The sequence below is a fragment of the Pezoporus occidentalis genome, unplaced genomic scaffold, assembly GCF_034315485.1.
Source record: "Pezoporus occidentalis ecotype Australia unplaced genomic scaffold, CSIRO_AGI_Poc_V1 ctg57, whole genome shotgun sequence".
Lineage (NCBI taxonomy): Eukaryota > Metazoa > Chordata > Aves > Psittaciformes > Psittacidae > Pezoporus > Pezoporus occidentalis.
In genome coordinates this window covers 2,729,251-2,745,736 of record NW_026915910.1, presented here as the reverse complement: position 1 = coordinate 2,745,736, position 16,486 = coordinate 2,729,251, and the positions used below count along the sequence as shown (strand labels likewise).

At 42.8% G+C, this 16,486-nt stretch overlaps 1 protein-coding gene across 1 annotated transcript in view; it reads right to left on the bottom strand.

Moving 5' to 3' along the window:
* Positions 1 to 2,504: 2,504 nt before the first annotated feature.
* Positions 2,505 to 16,486, bottom strand: part of ADGRF5 (adhesion G protein-coupled receptor F5) — a 32,340-nt gene continuing 18,358 nt past the window's right edge. The window contains exons 15-21 of the mRNA XM_062638457.1: positions 16,115 to 16,311; positions 14,925 to 15,104; positions 12,169 to 13,539; positions 11,213 to 11,254; positions 11,053 to 11,112; positions 5,336 to 5,420; positions 2,505 to 3,899 (exon numbers count right to left, since the gene is read on the bottom strand). Of these exons, the coding sequence (XP_062494441.1) occupies positions 3,820 to 3,899; positions 5,336 to 5,420; positions 11,053 to 11,112; positions 11,213 to 11,254; positions 12,169 to 13,539; positions 14,925 to 15,104; positions 16,115 to 16,311 (2,015 nt within the window). The 3' untranslated portion in view covers positions 2,505 to 3,819. The remainder of the gene's footprint in view (positions 3,900 to 5,335; positions 5,421 to 11,052; positions 11,113 to 11,212; positions 11,255 to 12,168; positions 13,540 to 14,924; positions 15,105 to 16,114; positions 16,312 to 16,486) is intronic.

The window sequence follows — 16,486 nt, the reverse complement described above, 5'->3', positions numbered from 1 at the left end:
TGTATCTCTGCTCCTGACCCTGCTGCCAGATCTGCTGCTGTAAGACTCTAACACTTCAGCGCATCACAGTGAGACGGCTCTTGCGTGGCTGTTCCCTGCCCAAGGCTGGGACTGGAAGTAGACGGTTCTCATGGACACATATTTACTTTGTTGTTAACACGACACCTCACCTTCCCAGGACGGCTAGCTGCTGCAAACACGCAGTTAAACAGGGGCTCTCAGTGCAGGGCTGACTGGCCACCACTGCTGCAGGCTAAATGATTTGGGCAATGCTTCCAGCAGTACTGGACCAGGGGCAACCAGGAGCCTCTCCTGAGATCGCTGCTGAGAGTGAAGTGATTGCTGCTGCCAAACAGCATGTGGGAAAAATCCTACAAGCTCTCATTTGACCCACACACTGGTTTATCTTCCATCTGCAGCCGTGGGAGATGGACTGCTGCCCAAGGAAGGGAGGGAGCTGCCTGGCCTGCCTGCAGCACAGTGTACAATGCCGACAAGAAGTCAGCAGTGTCACCCCGTGGAATGTGCACACCCTTTTCAAGGAGATGGCATCTGGGCAGAGGTAACACCCAGATCACACAATTCTCTAGCACTTTCCTGTTAGAAAGCCAGGGTAAAGCACAGGATACAGCTGATGTGGTGCACCCAGACTGCGGGCAGGACAGGCAGGTGAGCAGGGACCGGCCAACCATGATGCCAACACTGCCTTTCACACACAGCTCTTCTTTCCTTTGTGCAGCAGCTCTATCCCCTTCCCTTGGGGCTGATTTTTGCTTCCCAGTTCAATTAACAAAGGGAAGCCTCCTTCCTGCCTGACAAAAAGCCCCAAACCTAATGGGCTGAGATGTGCACTGTTTGTTACCCTGCAAAGGGAGGAACGATCCAAGAAGAGATTGCAGAAGGATTAGCACTACTTATACCAAGGAAAAAGCTAAAAAGAATTTGGAAAGAGTGTTAAAGTGTTAGAAGAAATTATCCTGGATTTTGTGTAGGTTGTTTTGTACATTTTACCCTGGTTTTCTAACAGGAAAGTACTAAGGCAATGACACGGTCCATGTGTGAATCTGCCTGTCAGCCCCATGTCATCTCAATGGCATGGAATCCTGTTAGTTGTTGAGAACCAACTTGACCTTTCCAAAATGCAGCTGTTTCCTGGACATGTTTCCTGGGACAGTGTAAGGAGTGAATATGCTGGCCAGACTGCTGAGCCATCAAAACATCAGAGATCAGAACATAATTGGTTTCATGGCCCAAACAAAAGGTATCTGAACTGCACACCTGTAAACCCCAGTTCTGAGTCACATTGATTTTCACTGTCCACTCTAGTGGGATTAAAATGGTCCTGGGCTCTTTGCATTGTTTGTATCGAAGGTTCCCAAAGTCTTTTAAGAAATGGAGGGTAAAATCTGAGCTTGAAGCACATATAAGAGCTGTTCAGCAACCACCACAGTCCAAAACCTCTATTCAGAGCATGTGAGAGAAGGCATGTCTGATCTTCAGAGACCTGTATGTCACAGTCCTCTTCTTTACTGTTTTTCCTAATTTGGAATATATGAGGAAGGTGTCAAGGCAGTGACTGTTCTCCATCCAATGCTATAAAAGGTGAATAATCCCTTTTAGAGATTAGTGGAACTTGGTAGGGTTTTGTTGCAATGTTTTTAACTCGGTGCCTTGCAGTTAAGCAGAGAGGTACATGAGTGACAGAATCATCAGGAAACAAGCCCCATGACAGCCCTGACTTCAAGAAGGTAGGTGAATGCAGGAATCTGGGCTTTGGTCAGACAAAGGGAAGGACTGGGCCAGCTGCCCACTTCTCACCTTGCCTTGTTCTTGCTGCTGGGAGGGGTATAGCGTTGTTGTGGACATTTGTTTTCCCTTCTTCCACCATTTAGCACTTCCTTCCACTTTTTCTTCTCTTCCCTTATATCTGATCCGTGTATATACAAGTGAAGCCTTGGCCCCAAGTGTTTAAGACCAGCACAGTTAATTTCTGAGCTGCTTCTCTTTCATGAATTGTCATGGCTTTTGTAATGTTGGCAAGGACCTTGCCTTTCAAGATCCACCCAAAGACAGCTTTCAGTGCCAGACAGCTCAGCATCACATCACATCCTGATTTTTCATTCACATACAGTCAAGACCCAGGCTTAGCTAAACCGGGCAGTGTGGTGAAACCTCAGGGATGAAATGTCTGCAAAGGTAAAGTGGGTGCGACTGTGCCATCTACATGGACTTGTACTTTAGAGCTTATGTACCACACAGTGGGATTGTATGATTCTGTAGCAAGTCAGTATTGCACAAGTTACTTCCAGAGTGAGTTAGATCAAATTGCTGTCCAAAGGCAAATATTGGTTGGAATAATGTGAAAAGGTCTAATTTTCAAGTTTCCACTGGCCATGGAGTTCAAAGAGATTCTGGATTTTCAAATATTTCTTAATCTCTGTACTCAAGTTTCAGTATTATATCTACATCTTCAAGGAAAAAGAAATTCCTTTCAATATAAATAGTACATTTGATTGATGCTTGTTTATTGTTTTCAGTCATTACCTGCCCATACCAACCCATTGCACATGCCTGTAACTGTAGTCAAGAGTTTCACATCCTGATTCATCCCAGAGTCCTGGGAAAGGGTTCACCACTGGTAGACACAGGCCTGATTCCCCAGTGACCATATGGGGCTGTACCACTCAACAGCAGTGTTTGATAATGGCCTCAAATCTAAATCTTCACGATTCCGCCTACTATATTTTACATTAAGTTTTGTAACATCTTTGTGCACTATAAATACTTTGCAGGCTCTCTCATAGCCCCCCACTTTAGTCAGGAGTCCTGCCTTTAAAGGTATACAGTCTTGGAAATAGCTGTTTCCAAAAATGCAGTCTTAGAGCAATAATTTCTATAAAACCTTTCATCCTGCCTGGCACATGGTGGTTTACATTCACTGCAGAGTTGACTCTCTGGGCCCTCCAAGTGTGATGCTCTTCTGAGAGGACCCTCAAACATACAGACTTTACACAAAAGATTCCTTACATACTTAACACTACTATGCATTAGATAAATGCAGTTCCCTCTGTGGTAGAGGGCAGTAACCATCTCCCTCTTACCACATATCAAGGGAAGGACAACTATAGTTAAGGATATAAAGATTCCTTTTCTTCAAAAATAGTGCTACATGGAGCTTTCAGTACAGAGCTTTCAGTACATTCCATCTGAAGAAGACCATGCAGGAATCATCATGGTCTTCGTTTTACCCAAGTTAAAAGTGAAGATCTGAAAGGGAGATTCTTAATGAATCTTTTTCTTTGTGAATCTTTAGTTCCAGAAAGTCTTAAATAGAAAGTGGAGAGCGCTATACCCTATGCACTTTCCAAACTCCTATATGAGGGCAAGAGACAAGCTGTGAGGTACTTGTGTATCTATCTACACAGGCTTTTGGCATCAGTCTGAGAGTTGATAGGGGAAATACTAAAACCACTGGACAACAGCTGTCTATACAACTGTAACTCATGGCTCAGTACTGCACAGTGCTAAGCACCCTCTTAAATGCTGAGAATTCTTCACTCCCAAATGTCTTTTCCAGCACTTAGAGGCCTTCAAATCCCTGTCATCTCTTCTGGGATTGGCAGCCCCTGTAAAATTCCACTTCTCAAAGCTTCCCTGCCTTACACGTTAACCAGAAATGATTATTCCAGAAGAATGCACCAAGGCAGTTTACTCAAAATGAAGCAGTCCACTTCTTGATGACTCACAGGTACTTTTTGTGTGCGTCTTGGAAAGGGCAGAGGTTCTTTCAGAGCTATGTGATTTAGCATTTGCAGTGCCTCAGTTAAGCAAAGAATATGCCTTGGAAGTGTTTTCAGAGGAAGAGCTGGATGGCTCTGAAGAAGATACTCTGTATTTTCCTGCAAAACAAAGCATAGTGGTTAGGCATAAGGACAGACAGCTTCGACACGTTGTCACTGCAAAGCAAGGACAGTTAGACTGTCCTGATGACGCAGTTGGCTTTGACTTGGTCTGCAGCCCTGATACTAGCTGCATTACAGCAGTACAAGCAACCACAGAAGTCAGTGTGTTTGCTAACATAGCCAGGATATGTCAGCCTGAACTGATGATTATGCCATGGGATAGTAATTTACTCACACAAATGCAGGGACTTAGTGGTCCTCGTTGAGCATGGTTGATAAATCCCAACTCCCTCCTTTTGTGACCATGAGACTCTAAACTAAGACGCAAGTGCAGAGAACCCAGGAGCAGAGTGTGGAAGAGAGTGGTAATAATGCAAGAGTCTCAAGTGACAGCAGCATGGGAGGCAGTTGTGGGCAAGTATCTTTCTTGTGGTATGAGGCTTCTGTATCTGATCATTGTACTCATGTAAACTTACTGTAGCAGAGTAAGAAACCAACTTCTCCTTCCATTATCTGACTAATAAACTGGCTCTTAAAAAGCAATTGCTTGCCTACATTAAATTCCTCCTTATCCCACTTTGACCAAATGTCACAATCATCTTCTCTGAGCAATGGTTGGATGCAAAGATTACACACTTTCTTAGGAAAGAAATTACTCATATTTCCAGCAGTGTGTCTTACAAGTCATAACTGAAATGCTGACATCCATAAAATGACAGCCAGAGAACTTTTAAAGAGATATATCTCCAAGGTGGTGAAGAGTAAATGAACAGTAAATGAAATGAGGAGCACTGTTCCAGGATATGATTAAGCTCAAAACAAAAGTCAGTCAGTGGGTTTTAGAACTGATGAAGCATACCACTTTGCAATACTTTAGATTAAATATTAGGAAGGAGTTCTTCCCTGAGAGGGTGGTGAGGCACTGGCACAGGTTGCCCAGAGAAGCTGTCCCATCCCTGGCAGTGTTCAGGGCCAGGTTGGATAGGGCTTGGAGCAACCTGCTCTAGTGGAAGGTGTCCCTGCCCCTGGCAGGGGGTTGAGACTGGATGAGCTTTAAGGTCTCTTCCAATTCAAACCATTCTATGATTCTATGAATCTATGATTCTATGATTATGCTGCTAGCATTATGCTACAATCACAATCAGTTATGCTAGTGGTACCAATGGCTTACTCTAGTTCCTTTGTATTAGGAGGTTAAATGCCATCTACAGATGGATGGATAGACAGTTTGATAGATAAAGAAGATAGATAGATGATAGATAGATAGATAGGTAGATAGATAGATAGATAGATATAGATAGATAGATAGATAGATAGATAGATAGATAGATAGATAGATAGATAGATAGATAAAAGAATAAACAGCCCCTGACAGTGAGAATGCAGGCAAAACCTTATTTGTGCTTCAGTAGGCGAGATTTATTGTCACATACCTGTTTTCCCACATAAGTTGTTAAAGGTTCTTGAAAATGGATAGCTCATAGCAAGCATTGGTGTCACCAGGATCAGAGAGGTTGACTGTAAGAGAAAAAGTAAAAGCTTTTTGTCAAAAGCCTGGAACTTTCTTTGCAGCCACATTGATGGGGGAAAAATATAAAACTTAGCAATAAGATGTCCAGTAGTACAAGCAGGCAACCCACCAATGGACAAGTTAGATGTTTGAGAGGCATCAAGTTCACCCATTTGCATGTTTATGATGGCAATGAAGGAGATCAGCTTTGAAAGGAACTGCAAGGAAACAGCAGGACACAAACAGCGTGTCTCTAACTGCTGGCCAGGGAACATGGGGTGGGCTCCAGAGCCTACCATATCAGACAGTAGAGAGTTCTGGTCCCTTATCTGAGGGAATGCGTCCATTAAGACAACCAGAAAAGCTGAGATTTATGTGCTTACGGATGCTCCTTGAATGCCAATAGCCTGAGATAATCAGAGGCAAATTTAACTTGGCACACTAGAGGGCATTGGAACACAACTCTCTACAGTCCAGACAGGAAAGAAGAAACGTTTGCCGCTAAAATGAAGTTTATTTTTTGGTTCTGGAGTGGCTTGGGATTCCTCTAAAGATGTGTTAAAAAAAAAGTGTATGGAAAACGTGTTTTTTTTTCTGTTCAGTCCCTCTCTGTTCATTAGGTTGTACCATGGTGGCAGAAATTAAGCAGTTTTGTGTATTGTCACCTGTATCATAAGGTGGTAGAGGAAGACGGGATATGACTCATATCTAAAAAGTCTGATCAAAGACTTTGATCTTGCTTAATTTATTCCTTATCAGCAGAACTGCCAAGGACATATGCCAGTTCCCATTGGAGCAGCTTCCACAGTGTCAACTAGAGCTGGAAGAGTCTGAAAAGGAATTCAGAACTGAGATCCAAGACTTGTTATCTCTACTTTATTCTGCTAGATGTGTCAGTATAAGATGGAATGAAGAAAGTAACATGCTTAATGATAGCTGTATCAGTTATTCCTGCCTTCCTTCCAGTATCCTGAGAAAAAAGAATTTTTTCCCATAGTCAGAGTAGCATCATGTACAGCAGATGTCCTATTCAAGTCAGAAAGAAGGAATGGTGCTGGGTTCCCAGGAGTAATCCTCCTGCAGAAAGCAATGGGATACTTGGAGTACTTCTGTAAAAAAATCCATGTGGATTATTCTGGGCAGCCTAAATGAAGAAAAATGAGTCAGAAACTGCATCTTTCCCTTTGATGGTTGGAGCACTTAAAATTTAGAGAGTTGCTCTGTCTCCTTCTGGGCCATCAGCTTGTTGCTGGAGGGGGCATGCAGAGAGGTCACTACATTAATAATATAGATGATGGGAAAAGGGCACCTTTACCAAGTCTGCAGAAGATACAAAACTGAAATGAGCGGCTGATAGATCAGATGAGTCTGATGTCATTCAGAAGGACCTCAACAGGCTGGAGAAATGGGATGACAGGAATCTTATGAAGTTTGACAAAGGGAAATGCAAAGTCATCCTATCCCTCAGGAGGAACAACCGTATGCACCAGGGCATACAGGGGACATCTAACTGGAAAGAAGTGAAAAGGTCCTACACTTGTGTCGGAGCAATCCCAGGCACAGCTACAGGTTGGGCAGAGAAGAGATTCAGAGCAGCCCTGTGGAGAAGGACTTGGGGGTGTTGGTTGATGAGAAAATGAACATGAACCAGCTTCTGTGTGTCCTCGCAGCCCAGAAAGCCAACCATATCCTGGGCTGCACCAAAAGGAGCGTGACCAGCAGGTCGAAGGAGGTGATCCTGCCCCTCTCCTGGGTCCTGAGACCTCACCTGGAGTATTGTGTGCAGTTCTGGTGTCCTCAACATAAAAAGGACATGGAAGTGTTGGAACAAGTCCAGAGAAGGGCCACGAGGATGATCAGGGGACTGGAGCACCTCCCATATGAAGACAGGCTGAGAAAGTTGGGGCTGTTCTTCAGCCTGGAGAAGAGAAGGCTGCGTGGAGACCTCATAGCAGCCTTCTAGTATCTGAAGGGGGCCTATAGGGATGCTGAGCAGGGACTCTTCATTAGGGACTGTAGGGACAGGACAAGGGATAACAGGTTAAAACTTAAACAGGGGAAGTTTAGATTGGATATAAGGAAGAAGTTCTTTACTGTGAAGGTGGTGAGGCACTGGAATGGGTTGCCCAGGGAGGTTGTGAATGCTCCATCCCTGGTGGTGTTCAAGGCCAGGTTGGACAGACCCTTGGGTGACATGGTTTAGTGTGAGGTGTCCCTGCCCATGGCAGGGGGGTTGGAACTAGACAATCTTAAGGTCCTTTCCAACACCAACTATTCTATGATTCTATGAAAACAGAGCAGGACTTTTCTCCTTGGTGCCTACTAAAAGGACAAGAGGCGGTGGGAATGAAGACAGAGCCAGGCTTTTCTTGTTTGTGCCCAGTAAAAGGACAAGAGGCATTGAGAACAAACAGAAATACAGGAAATCCCACTTAAGAAGAAACTTTTTCACTGTGAGGTTGTTCAAACACAGGAAAAGGCTGCACAGAGAGATTGTGGGGTCTGTATCCTTGGAGCTACTCAAAATCCAGCTGGACATGACTCTGACCATGTTTTGAGTGAGAGGGTGGTACTAGATGATCTCTGGAGGTACTTTCCAACTTCAGCGATTCTATGACTTCAGGGAAGTTGGAGTGATTTTAATCAATGCTGCTCCTCTGAGCTGACAGTCCAGCATTAATAGATGCCTTAACTCCTTTGAGCATATGTACCCATCTGTCTTAATTATCCTCATTTTTAGGTCTGCTTCCTAATTCTTTAGCAGTACCTGTACAGACTTTTCTAAACCCGTATAATATTCAGATACCAATATAAAATTAACCCCTATTGTCATTTAAGAATGATGCTAGCATATATCACCATTTACTTTTTCCACTATAAGTGCCAGTAGTTAGATTCTGATGCCTTCAATCCCTTACCCATCCTTGTGTGGCTTTCTTTACTGAGGGATTATGAATGCAGAAGTGTAAGGTGAAACAAGCATTTCTGGACATAGAGCTATCCATCCTCATGCAGCCATCTCAGATACAAGTATTTTATTCCTGTTGGCTGAAACTTTTCTGTATTCTGTGTCTGGGAATGTGGCTCCTCTTGTGCAGAAGTAGAGATGGACACACCTTTGGCATCAGCAGGAAGAGGGTAATAAACAACTCTGTAGTCCCAACATGTCTTCAACCAGCAGAGTTCTTTGTGAGGTGAATATTAGTCCATAACCTCAGCTCATGGCCCTCTCCTAGGGCTGTAATACATGCCCTGGGTCACTGAGGCTATTACCCCATTGTGTGGGTGGCCTCCTCTATTCTGCTTTAGAGTTTTGTCAAGCCTCATTGTAAAAGCAGGAAGTTCTGTGGGTTTACTCCTTTGTGCACACTGACAGACCATCCCCAACCTCTCTAGAGGGCACTGGTTACTTAATATCATAAACAGAATTGTACTCGGTTGGATGCAAGTATCCTCTTGCCCAGTTGCTTCTTATCCAACATAGGCTATAGCAGAGGCCCTAGGGAAGAGTTTTATAAAAGCAATGCAGTAATTCTCCAGAATGTTCTTTCCCCTTCCGCCTTTCAGACATACAGGGACGTCTGGAGGCAAAAGGCAATACTTTGGTGTTTAACAGCCTTTAATGGCCTATTAAGCTTACACAACATGAAGTAAATCAAGGCTCATAAAGGGATATAGGGTACAGGTTATTTTCTCCTCTCTCCTTCCACTTGTGGGCAGCAACATGAGAACAAATAGACAGACACAGTCCATTAATACATGGCTTTGTGGTTGGATAGCCACAGAGCAGGTCAAAAGCTTAAGGGTAAGAATCAGAGAGCATGGCAACAAAGGATGGTTGGTGTTTACTACAGGCTGCCCAATCAGTACTACTGATGAAGCCTTCTTACTCCAGCTTGCAGGAGACATCATGCTTGCAGGCTGTTGTCCTGCCTGGGGACTTCAACCATCCTGACATCTGCTGGAAAAGTAGCATGGTGAGCTATAGGCAATCCAAGAGACTCCTGGAGTGCATTGAGAATCACTTAAACCAGACAATATAGAGCCCTACCAGGGCAGATGTGATACTGGACCTGATGGTCATCAGTGTAAGCAAGCTAATTGGTGATGTCAAGATTGGAGGCAGCCTGTGCTGCTGTGATCATGTACTCATGGAGTTCACAGTCCTGAGGGAGATGAGACAGACAAAGGATACAGTCAGGACTCTGAATTTTAGGAAAGCCAACTTGTAGCTCCTTAAGGAGTTAGTCAAGAGGACCCCCTGGGAAACTGCCCTCAGGGACAAGGGAGCAGAACAGAGCTGGCAGGTCTTTAAGGATGCTTTCCAGAAAGCACAAGAGCTCACAATCCCCAGGTGTGAGAAATGGGGTAGGGAATGCCAGCTGGCATGGCTGAGTTGAGACCTACTGGTCAAACTAAAGGGCAAGAAGGAAATGCACAGGCAGTGGAAACACGGACATTGTCCTGGACACTGCCTGGTTGTGCAGAGGTGGGATCAGGAATGCCAGGGTGTAGCTGGAGCTGAACTTGTCAAGAGAAGCAAAGAATATCAAGGGCTTCTACAGGTATGTCAACCAGAAGAGGAAGGTCAAAGAAAGTGTACCTCCCCTGATGTGCAAGACTGGAAAACTGGTAACAATGGATAAAGAGAAGGCTGAGGTATTCAGCAACATTTTTGCCTCAGTCTTCACTGGCAGGCTCTTTCCCTACACCTCTCAAGTGGATGAACTGCAGGGCAAGGACTGGGGAAGCAAAGTCCCTCTCACTGTAAGTGGAGATCAAGTTTGTGACCATTTGAGGAACCTGAACATACATAGATCTATGGGACCTGATGAGATGCATCCCAGCACCCTGAGGGAATTGGCTGATGTAGCTGCCAAGCCACTCTCCATGGTGTTTGAGAAGTCATGGCAGTCAGGTGAGGTCTCTGGTGACTGGAAAAAGAGCAATATCACTCCCATTTTAAAAAGGTAGAAAGGAAGACCCTGGGAACTATGGACCTGTCAGCCTCACCTCTGTGAATGGGAAGATCATGGAACAGATCTTTCTAGGAGCTATGCACATGGAGGACAGGGACGTGATTTGAGACAACCAGCACAGCTTCGCTAAGGACAAATCTTGCCAGACCAACCTAGTGGCCTTCTATGGTGGACTTACTGCATTACTGGGCAAAGGAAGTGCTATGGATGTTGTCTGTCTGGACTTCTGTAAAGCCTTCAACACAGCATCCTTCTGTATATATTGTAGAGGTATGGCTTTAATGGATGGACTGTTTGGTGGGTGAGGAACTGGCTGGATGTCACATGGAGAGGGTTCAAGTTGCAATATCTCCATCCTTTCCTGCTCATAGCTGAAGGGCATCTTCCCCAAGAAGTTCCCTTTGTATTTCCCTTAGGTTGTGCATAAATAATAGTGCCACTTAAATTTTCGGTTTTCTAACTTAAAAAAAAAAACATAATTTCCATTATATTTATTATATGTCTTGTGGAATTTAGATCAAATGTCCACCAACCTCCTTCTAATTATTTACTAATTATAGGTGAAATAATGAACTTTGAAAATGTGGATCTGTTTATGGTATTAGTATCTTCTCTTTTATACAGCAGTAACTGACATAGATTCTTAGGTCATACTCCTAACCTTTGTTTGCTGAGAACTCCATTTGGACATTGAATTCCTTTTCAGCAGGGCTTCTTGTATCTATTTGTTAAAAAAAAATATGATCAATTGGTAAATGCAGAATTATGTTTGAATTCCAACAGTATTTTCATGCAATATAAAAAATAATTTGAATTCTTACCTTCTTGTCCCAGAGAGTCCCAAACACCAAAATGAATAATCCCTAGGAGACAGACAGTTACATGCAGTTTGATCATACCTTTTAATTGCAGTTTCTCATAATTATTTCAGACATTTTCCATGCTGACTATTTAAACTTTGAACTCTTTGACAGAGGACATTTTTCTAACTGCATCTCACATAATGGAGTGTTAATGTGGTAGGAGTTTTCCTGGCCTGGCCTATTTAAACTGGGTGTATATCTCTTCTGTAGAAGTGGCACAGATAGTTTCCTGGCACTAAACACATTTAGAAGAAGGCACCACTGTGTATGGATGACATGCCCTGCCTATGCTTCCCAGATAAGCTAGCATCTTGGACTTGAAGTATACAATTTTTATGCCGTTCTTTAGAGACGGAGTAGACATAACTACTGTGCCCTTAAAAGAAATCCCATTGTATTGGGATCCTACTGATCACCTAAATATGTTGTTGTAAAAATCATCCTGACTGAAAATGTTCAGTCACTTGTATTCTTTTTATTATTAGTACCATTCATCTGTTCTTGGTGACTTTCGTGTTCTTTATACTAATTTCTTGAGCACACAAGAGCTTAATATGATGCCTTCAGATGCACTAAATGAAACCAAACAGCTGAAGCTTGCCCACCTGAACATAACAGGGCTATTTTCCTGATCTTCAGGAATGAAATTCTTCCCAAAGGTACTGGCAAAGTTGTAAGTTATCTTTACATCAGCTTTATCTATAAGGCACACCTGTTAAGGCAGCTGGGAATATGAAATGCTGCTGAATTCCTGGAATGGGTTTTCCAAAGAGCCCTTTGGGAATAAGGATGTGTAAGGTAAACCTGATCTCTCTCAAACTGTTTTTATTCCTCTCCAAACACAGCACTACAAGAATGTCACTACATGTTAAATGGTCATTCAGTAAACAAAACCATATGTATGTGCAACTCACCTGCAAAGCATTGAGAAGAGCAAAGAGGATATGGAAGATTCGATGACTATTTTTGATGATGGTGGCAAGACCAAATCCCCAGGTAAGGCCTAATAAGGGTGTCAAGATAGCCACACTTTTGCCAATTTGAAACAAAGAGTTCCTCTCCTGCCTGTTTGACCTATCCCCAATAGTTGGCCTCAGTATTTTTATTATAACAACTGCAGTGATGAACAAATTCATAGCCACAATGATCAGGGCAGGTATGACGAAGGCCAAGAGAGCTTTGCTGTCCTTCCAGTTGAGCCAGCAGACATCCTTTCTGGTGTAATTGTTCCTTGGCAGTGTGACAGCAATGGTGATGGCTGCAATGGCAAAGGGGCATCCATATCCCAAACAGAATGCCACTGCTTTCTGGGAGGACTTGCTTGTGTTATGCAAGATGAAGACCAGTCTGTAGAAAAGAATGAGGCCCAGGCTGAGCATCCAGAAAAAGACACACAGGTAGAATAAATGGATGAAGAAGGTGGCCACTAAACAGATACCTCTGCTCATCTGTTGGTTTTGGTCATTGATGGAGGCAGTGACAATGAACCAAATATCAGCAATCAGAAGTGATGTAGCTATGTTGAGTATACAGACATGGCGCATATAGGAGGTTGTGTTGTTTGTCACATATTTCCAGACTAAGGATTCAATTATAATGCAGACCACCAAACTCAAGATTGAAATAGCCAGGCCAATGTAGGTAATGTAATCTTCAAAGATTAACTGGTAGGATTTATCAGGTGACATGAGAATGGAGAATGATGTCAAGTGATTGCAGGAGCAAATGACATAATCTTCTACCTCTGTGGGGGTGCAACCATTAGTATCCCAGCCCCCTCCAGCTTTGTTGAGTGTGAAGTTCCAAAAGACACACCGGGGCATCTTTAGAGACAAGTGTTTCTTTGCAAAGGTCATATTAATGTCAAACTTCTGGCTTCTGTTGCTGCTCACTGTTGTTGATAGCAGTAAACCATTCAGATACTCAGACTCATTCTGGAGCAAAATATGTCCAAGTTTTGAGTACATCACACTGACAATGGTTGAATTTTGGGTTAGAGTCTGAATCTCAGTTTCATCAATGAGCACATTAACTGTGAGGTTTTCTGTACTGCGGAAGTTCTTATTATAATCCATGTTGCTGTTTTTTGTGACAACTATGCCTTGTAGCTGAAGGCTGTTTGCAGAGACAGGAGGAATGGTATTATTAACTGGTTGAAGACGTAGGGAAAAATTTTCTACTGATTGAAGTAACAAAGAACTTTTGAGTATCTCCTCTTTATTCAGGTCTTCCCAAACTTTAGCTGTGGCATCAGCAACAATGAAGTCCACTGTGGAGAGGAAATTCTAGAACAACAAAAGAATAATGTTGTTACTGAAATCCCATACAAATCACTGTTGTTTCTGATGGTGATTTCTGTGTGGTCCTAGAACTGGCTTTTGAAAAAGCCCAGCATTTTTGTATGTTGCTCAATCCATGAGGAACCTACACTTGTTAACCCTCTGAATGCTCTATTTTCAAGTTAAAGTTTCCAGAAATGGAGTTGTGTGGTGCTTTTTTTTTTTTTTTTTATATATATTACTTGGTATTTGTCTTCTCCATCCTTCTTTTCCTTCTTTCTCAAGGTTTGTGCTATCTTTAATTTGTCACTTTCTATCATGTAGGGTTCTCCAGCTACAAAACATCATCTCTTTGCTCAGAAGAGCAGTGCTTTTCCTCTGTACCTCACGATCAACGTTTTAAAGTATTTCTAAGATTTGCTTTGCTAATCATTTGTTGTAAGATCTAATTGATTTTCCTTGCTTGATCATGGTTCCTGGAATTCACTCTCCCTAACTGTATTTCAAACTTCTTTTTCTATTTCTTCTTCTACACATAGAATCATAGAATTATGGAATGGTTTTGACATTTTAAGACCAATCCAATCTCCTTTCTATGGGCAGGGAAATATACCTTGACCTTGAATATTTCTAATGATGTGGCATCCACAGCTTCCCTGGGAAACGTCTTCCTATGTCTCACCACCCTCATTGTAAAATATTTCTTCCTTATATCCAAACTAAATCTCCCCTCTTTTAGTTTAAAACCATTGCCCCTTGTCCTGTCATTACAGGCCCTGGCAAAAAGTCTTTCTCTGTCTTTCCCATAAACACCCTTTAAGCACTTGAAGACTACTACAGTGCCTCCCCAGAGCTTTCTCTCCTCCAGGATGAACAACCCCAACTCTCTCAGCCTTTCTTCGTAGGGGAGTTGTTCCAGCCCTCTGATGATTTTTGAGGCCCTTCTCTGGACCTGCTGTAAGAGGTCCATGTCTATCTTATACTGGGGAGGGAACTCCAGAGCTGTACATAGTACTCCTGGTGGCTGTCACTAGAGCAAAATAGAGGGGGAGAATCTCATCCTTCAACCTGCTGGCCATGCCTCTTGTTATGTAATCCAGAATACAGTTGGTTTTCTGAGCTGCAAGTGCACATTGTGTACCCATGTCCAATTTCTAGTTGCTAAGCATATCACATCATCTCTTTCATGCACGGGCTTCTTGTCTTCATCATTTGGACCTTTTATAAAATCTTCTGTATCTTTGCTGTCATTTCATATTTGCTCTCTTTAATACTTTTGTGTTCCTGACCCTAAGTAACTGTGGAAATTCTCCAGGGAGAATGTCATCCCCTGTGACAAAAGGGGCCAAAGGGCTTTGTAAGAATAGGTAAGACTTAAAATAAAACCTTACTTGAATAGTGAGCTCCTCTGCATCTGCTGGGATAGAGGAGATCATATCCAGGATGGTAACAATTGCGCCTAGGTTTGCAGGAGAACTGTTTATTATGTTTTGCTCCTTTCCTGTGTTTTCCTTAAGCTCCGCAAGGTAGTTAGGTAGGTTTGCTTTTGCCTCAGGACTGTTGACCAAGGACTGGAATAGAAGATAACAAACAGCGCACCACGTGTTTGCAGTTTGCCTAGAGCTTGATCTTCCTACATAATGGCTATCCCTACACTAGTAAAATAAACAGAGCCAGGGTCATTCTAGACATGCTGTTAATGTTCAACTCCCTGACCCTTCAGAACACAGCATCCTAACTTGTTCTGGGTTAATATCTAGGGTATTATGAAGAGTGGTGTCTTCATGACAGAGAATAGTCTCTTGCCTGTGCTAACTCAAAGACTCCTGGAAATAAGTTCCCCTCCGGTAATATTGGGGGAAAAAATAGTTTGCTTGGGCCAAAGCATATGAGGGAGCAAAATCTAGCAAGTGACAAAAATATATAACCCAGTAGCTATACCTCTGCCTGGGACCTTGCTGTGCCTAATTTACCAAGATAAACATAGGAAGTATTTGGTGGAAGAAAGACAATTGTCCTTATCTAACCTCACTAAGGGAAAGGTCACTCTGGATGGTTTGTACAAGCAAACACCGCGATGATAGGATACCTAGGCTGCAAATCAAGGCCCAGCACTTATCTGTGAAGCATAGTGGCTGAGGGGAAATGCTAAACAGGGCCTGGGTCTGAAGTTGGGCAGTGGCCCAACTGCATCATTTTTAGTGTACTCTGTAGCATGCTTTGGGTTTGTGGCAACAGCATTCCCACCTGAGCATGGTTCAAGGGACACTGCAGGCAGGTGACACTATGAATAAGGTCACCTTGCCAGGGGAAGAGGGTGTTCATGTCTATGGACATTAGCCATGCAATGCCATGTGCCCTCTAGGCCAGAAAAGGGGACTTAGCCTCACTGACTTGTGCAGATATAGGTACCATTCTTTATATCTTTTAGAACATAGTTTTAATTATTTGATTTTTTAATGCTTCATATATTTTATATTATTATATTATTTTATATATGTTAAGCAAAAAAAACCCCAACAAAAATATTTGCTCTCTTCCACTCCCACACCCCAGCCTCTAGAAAACTCATAAATGTTACCTCAGCACTACTCAGCAGGTTGCTTATTGGTACAGATAAGCAGTCATTCCTTTCAAGCTTCCAGGACTTGCCAGAGCACTTGTAACTTTTACTGCCTCGAATAAAACCATATGGATTATCCAACTCACAGCATGGCTTTATTAATGTGTCTCCTTCTATTCCAATCCCAAAGCTGTCTGAGCAGGAAACTTCCTTATCTGTATTGAGAAAAGACATGGAGGTGGAAAACTAAGAAGCAGGGAGATGAATAATTTACACCCATCAAAACTGTGACATCCTGAAGTTCAAAAGTCTTTAAATTAGTGAGGATTTCAGCTTGCTTTCTTCATTGATTATTACTTTTCAGGGTCTATGTCTTGCATTTCCAATTTT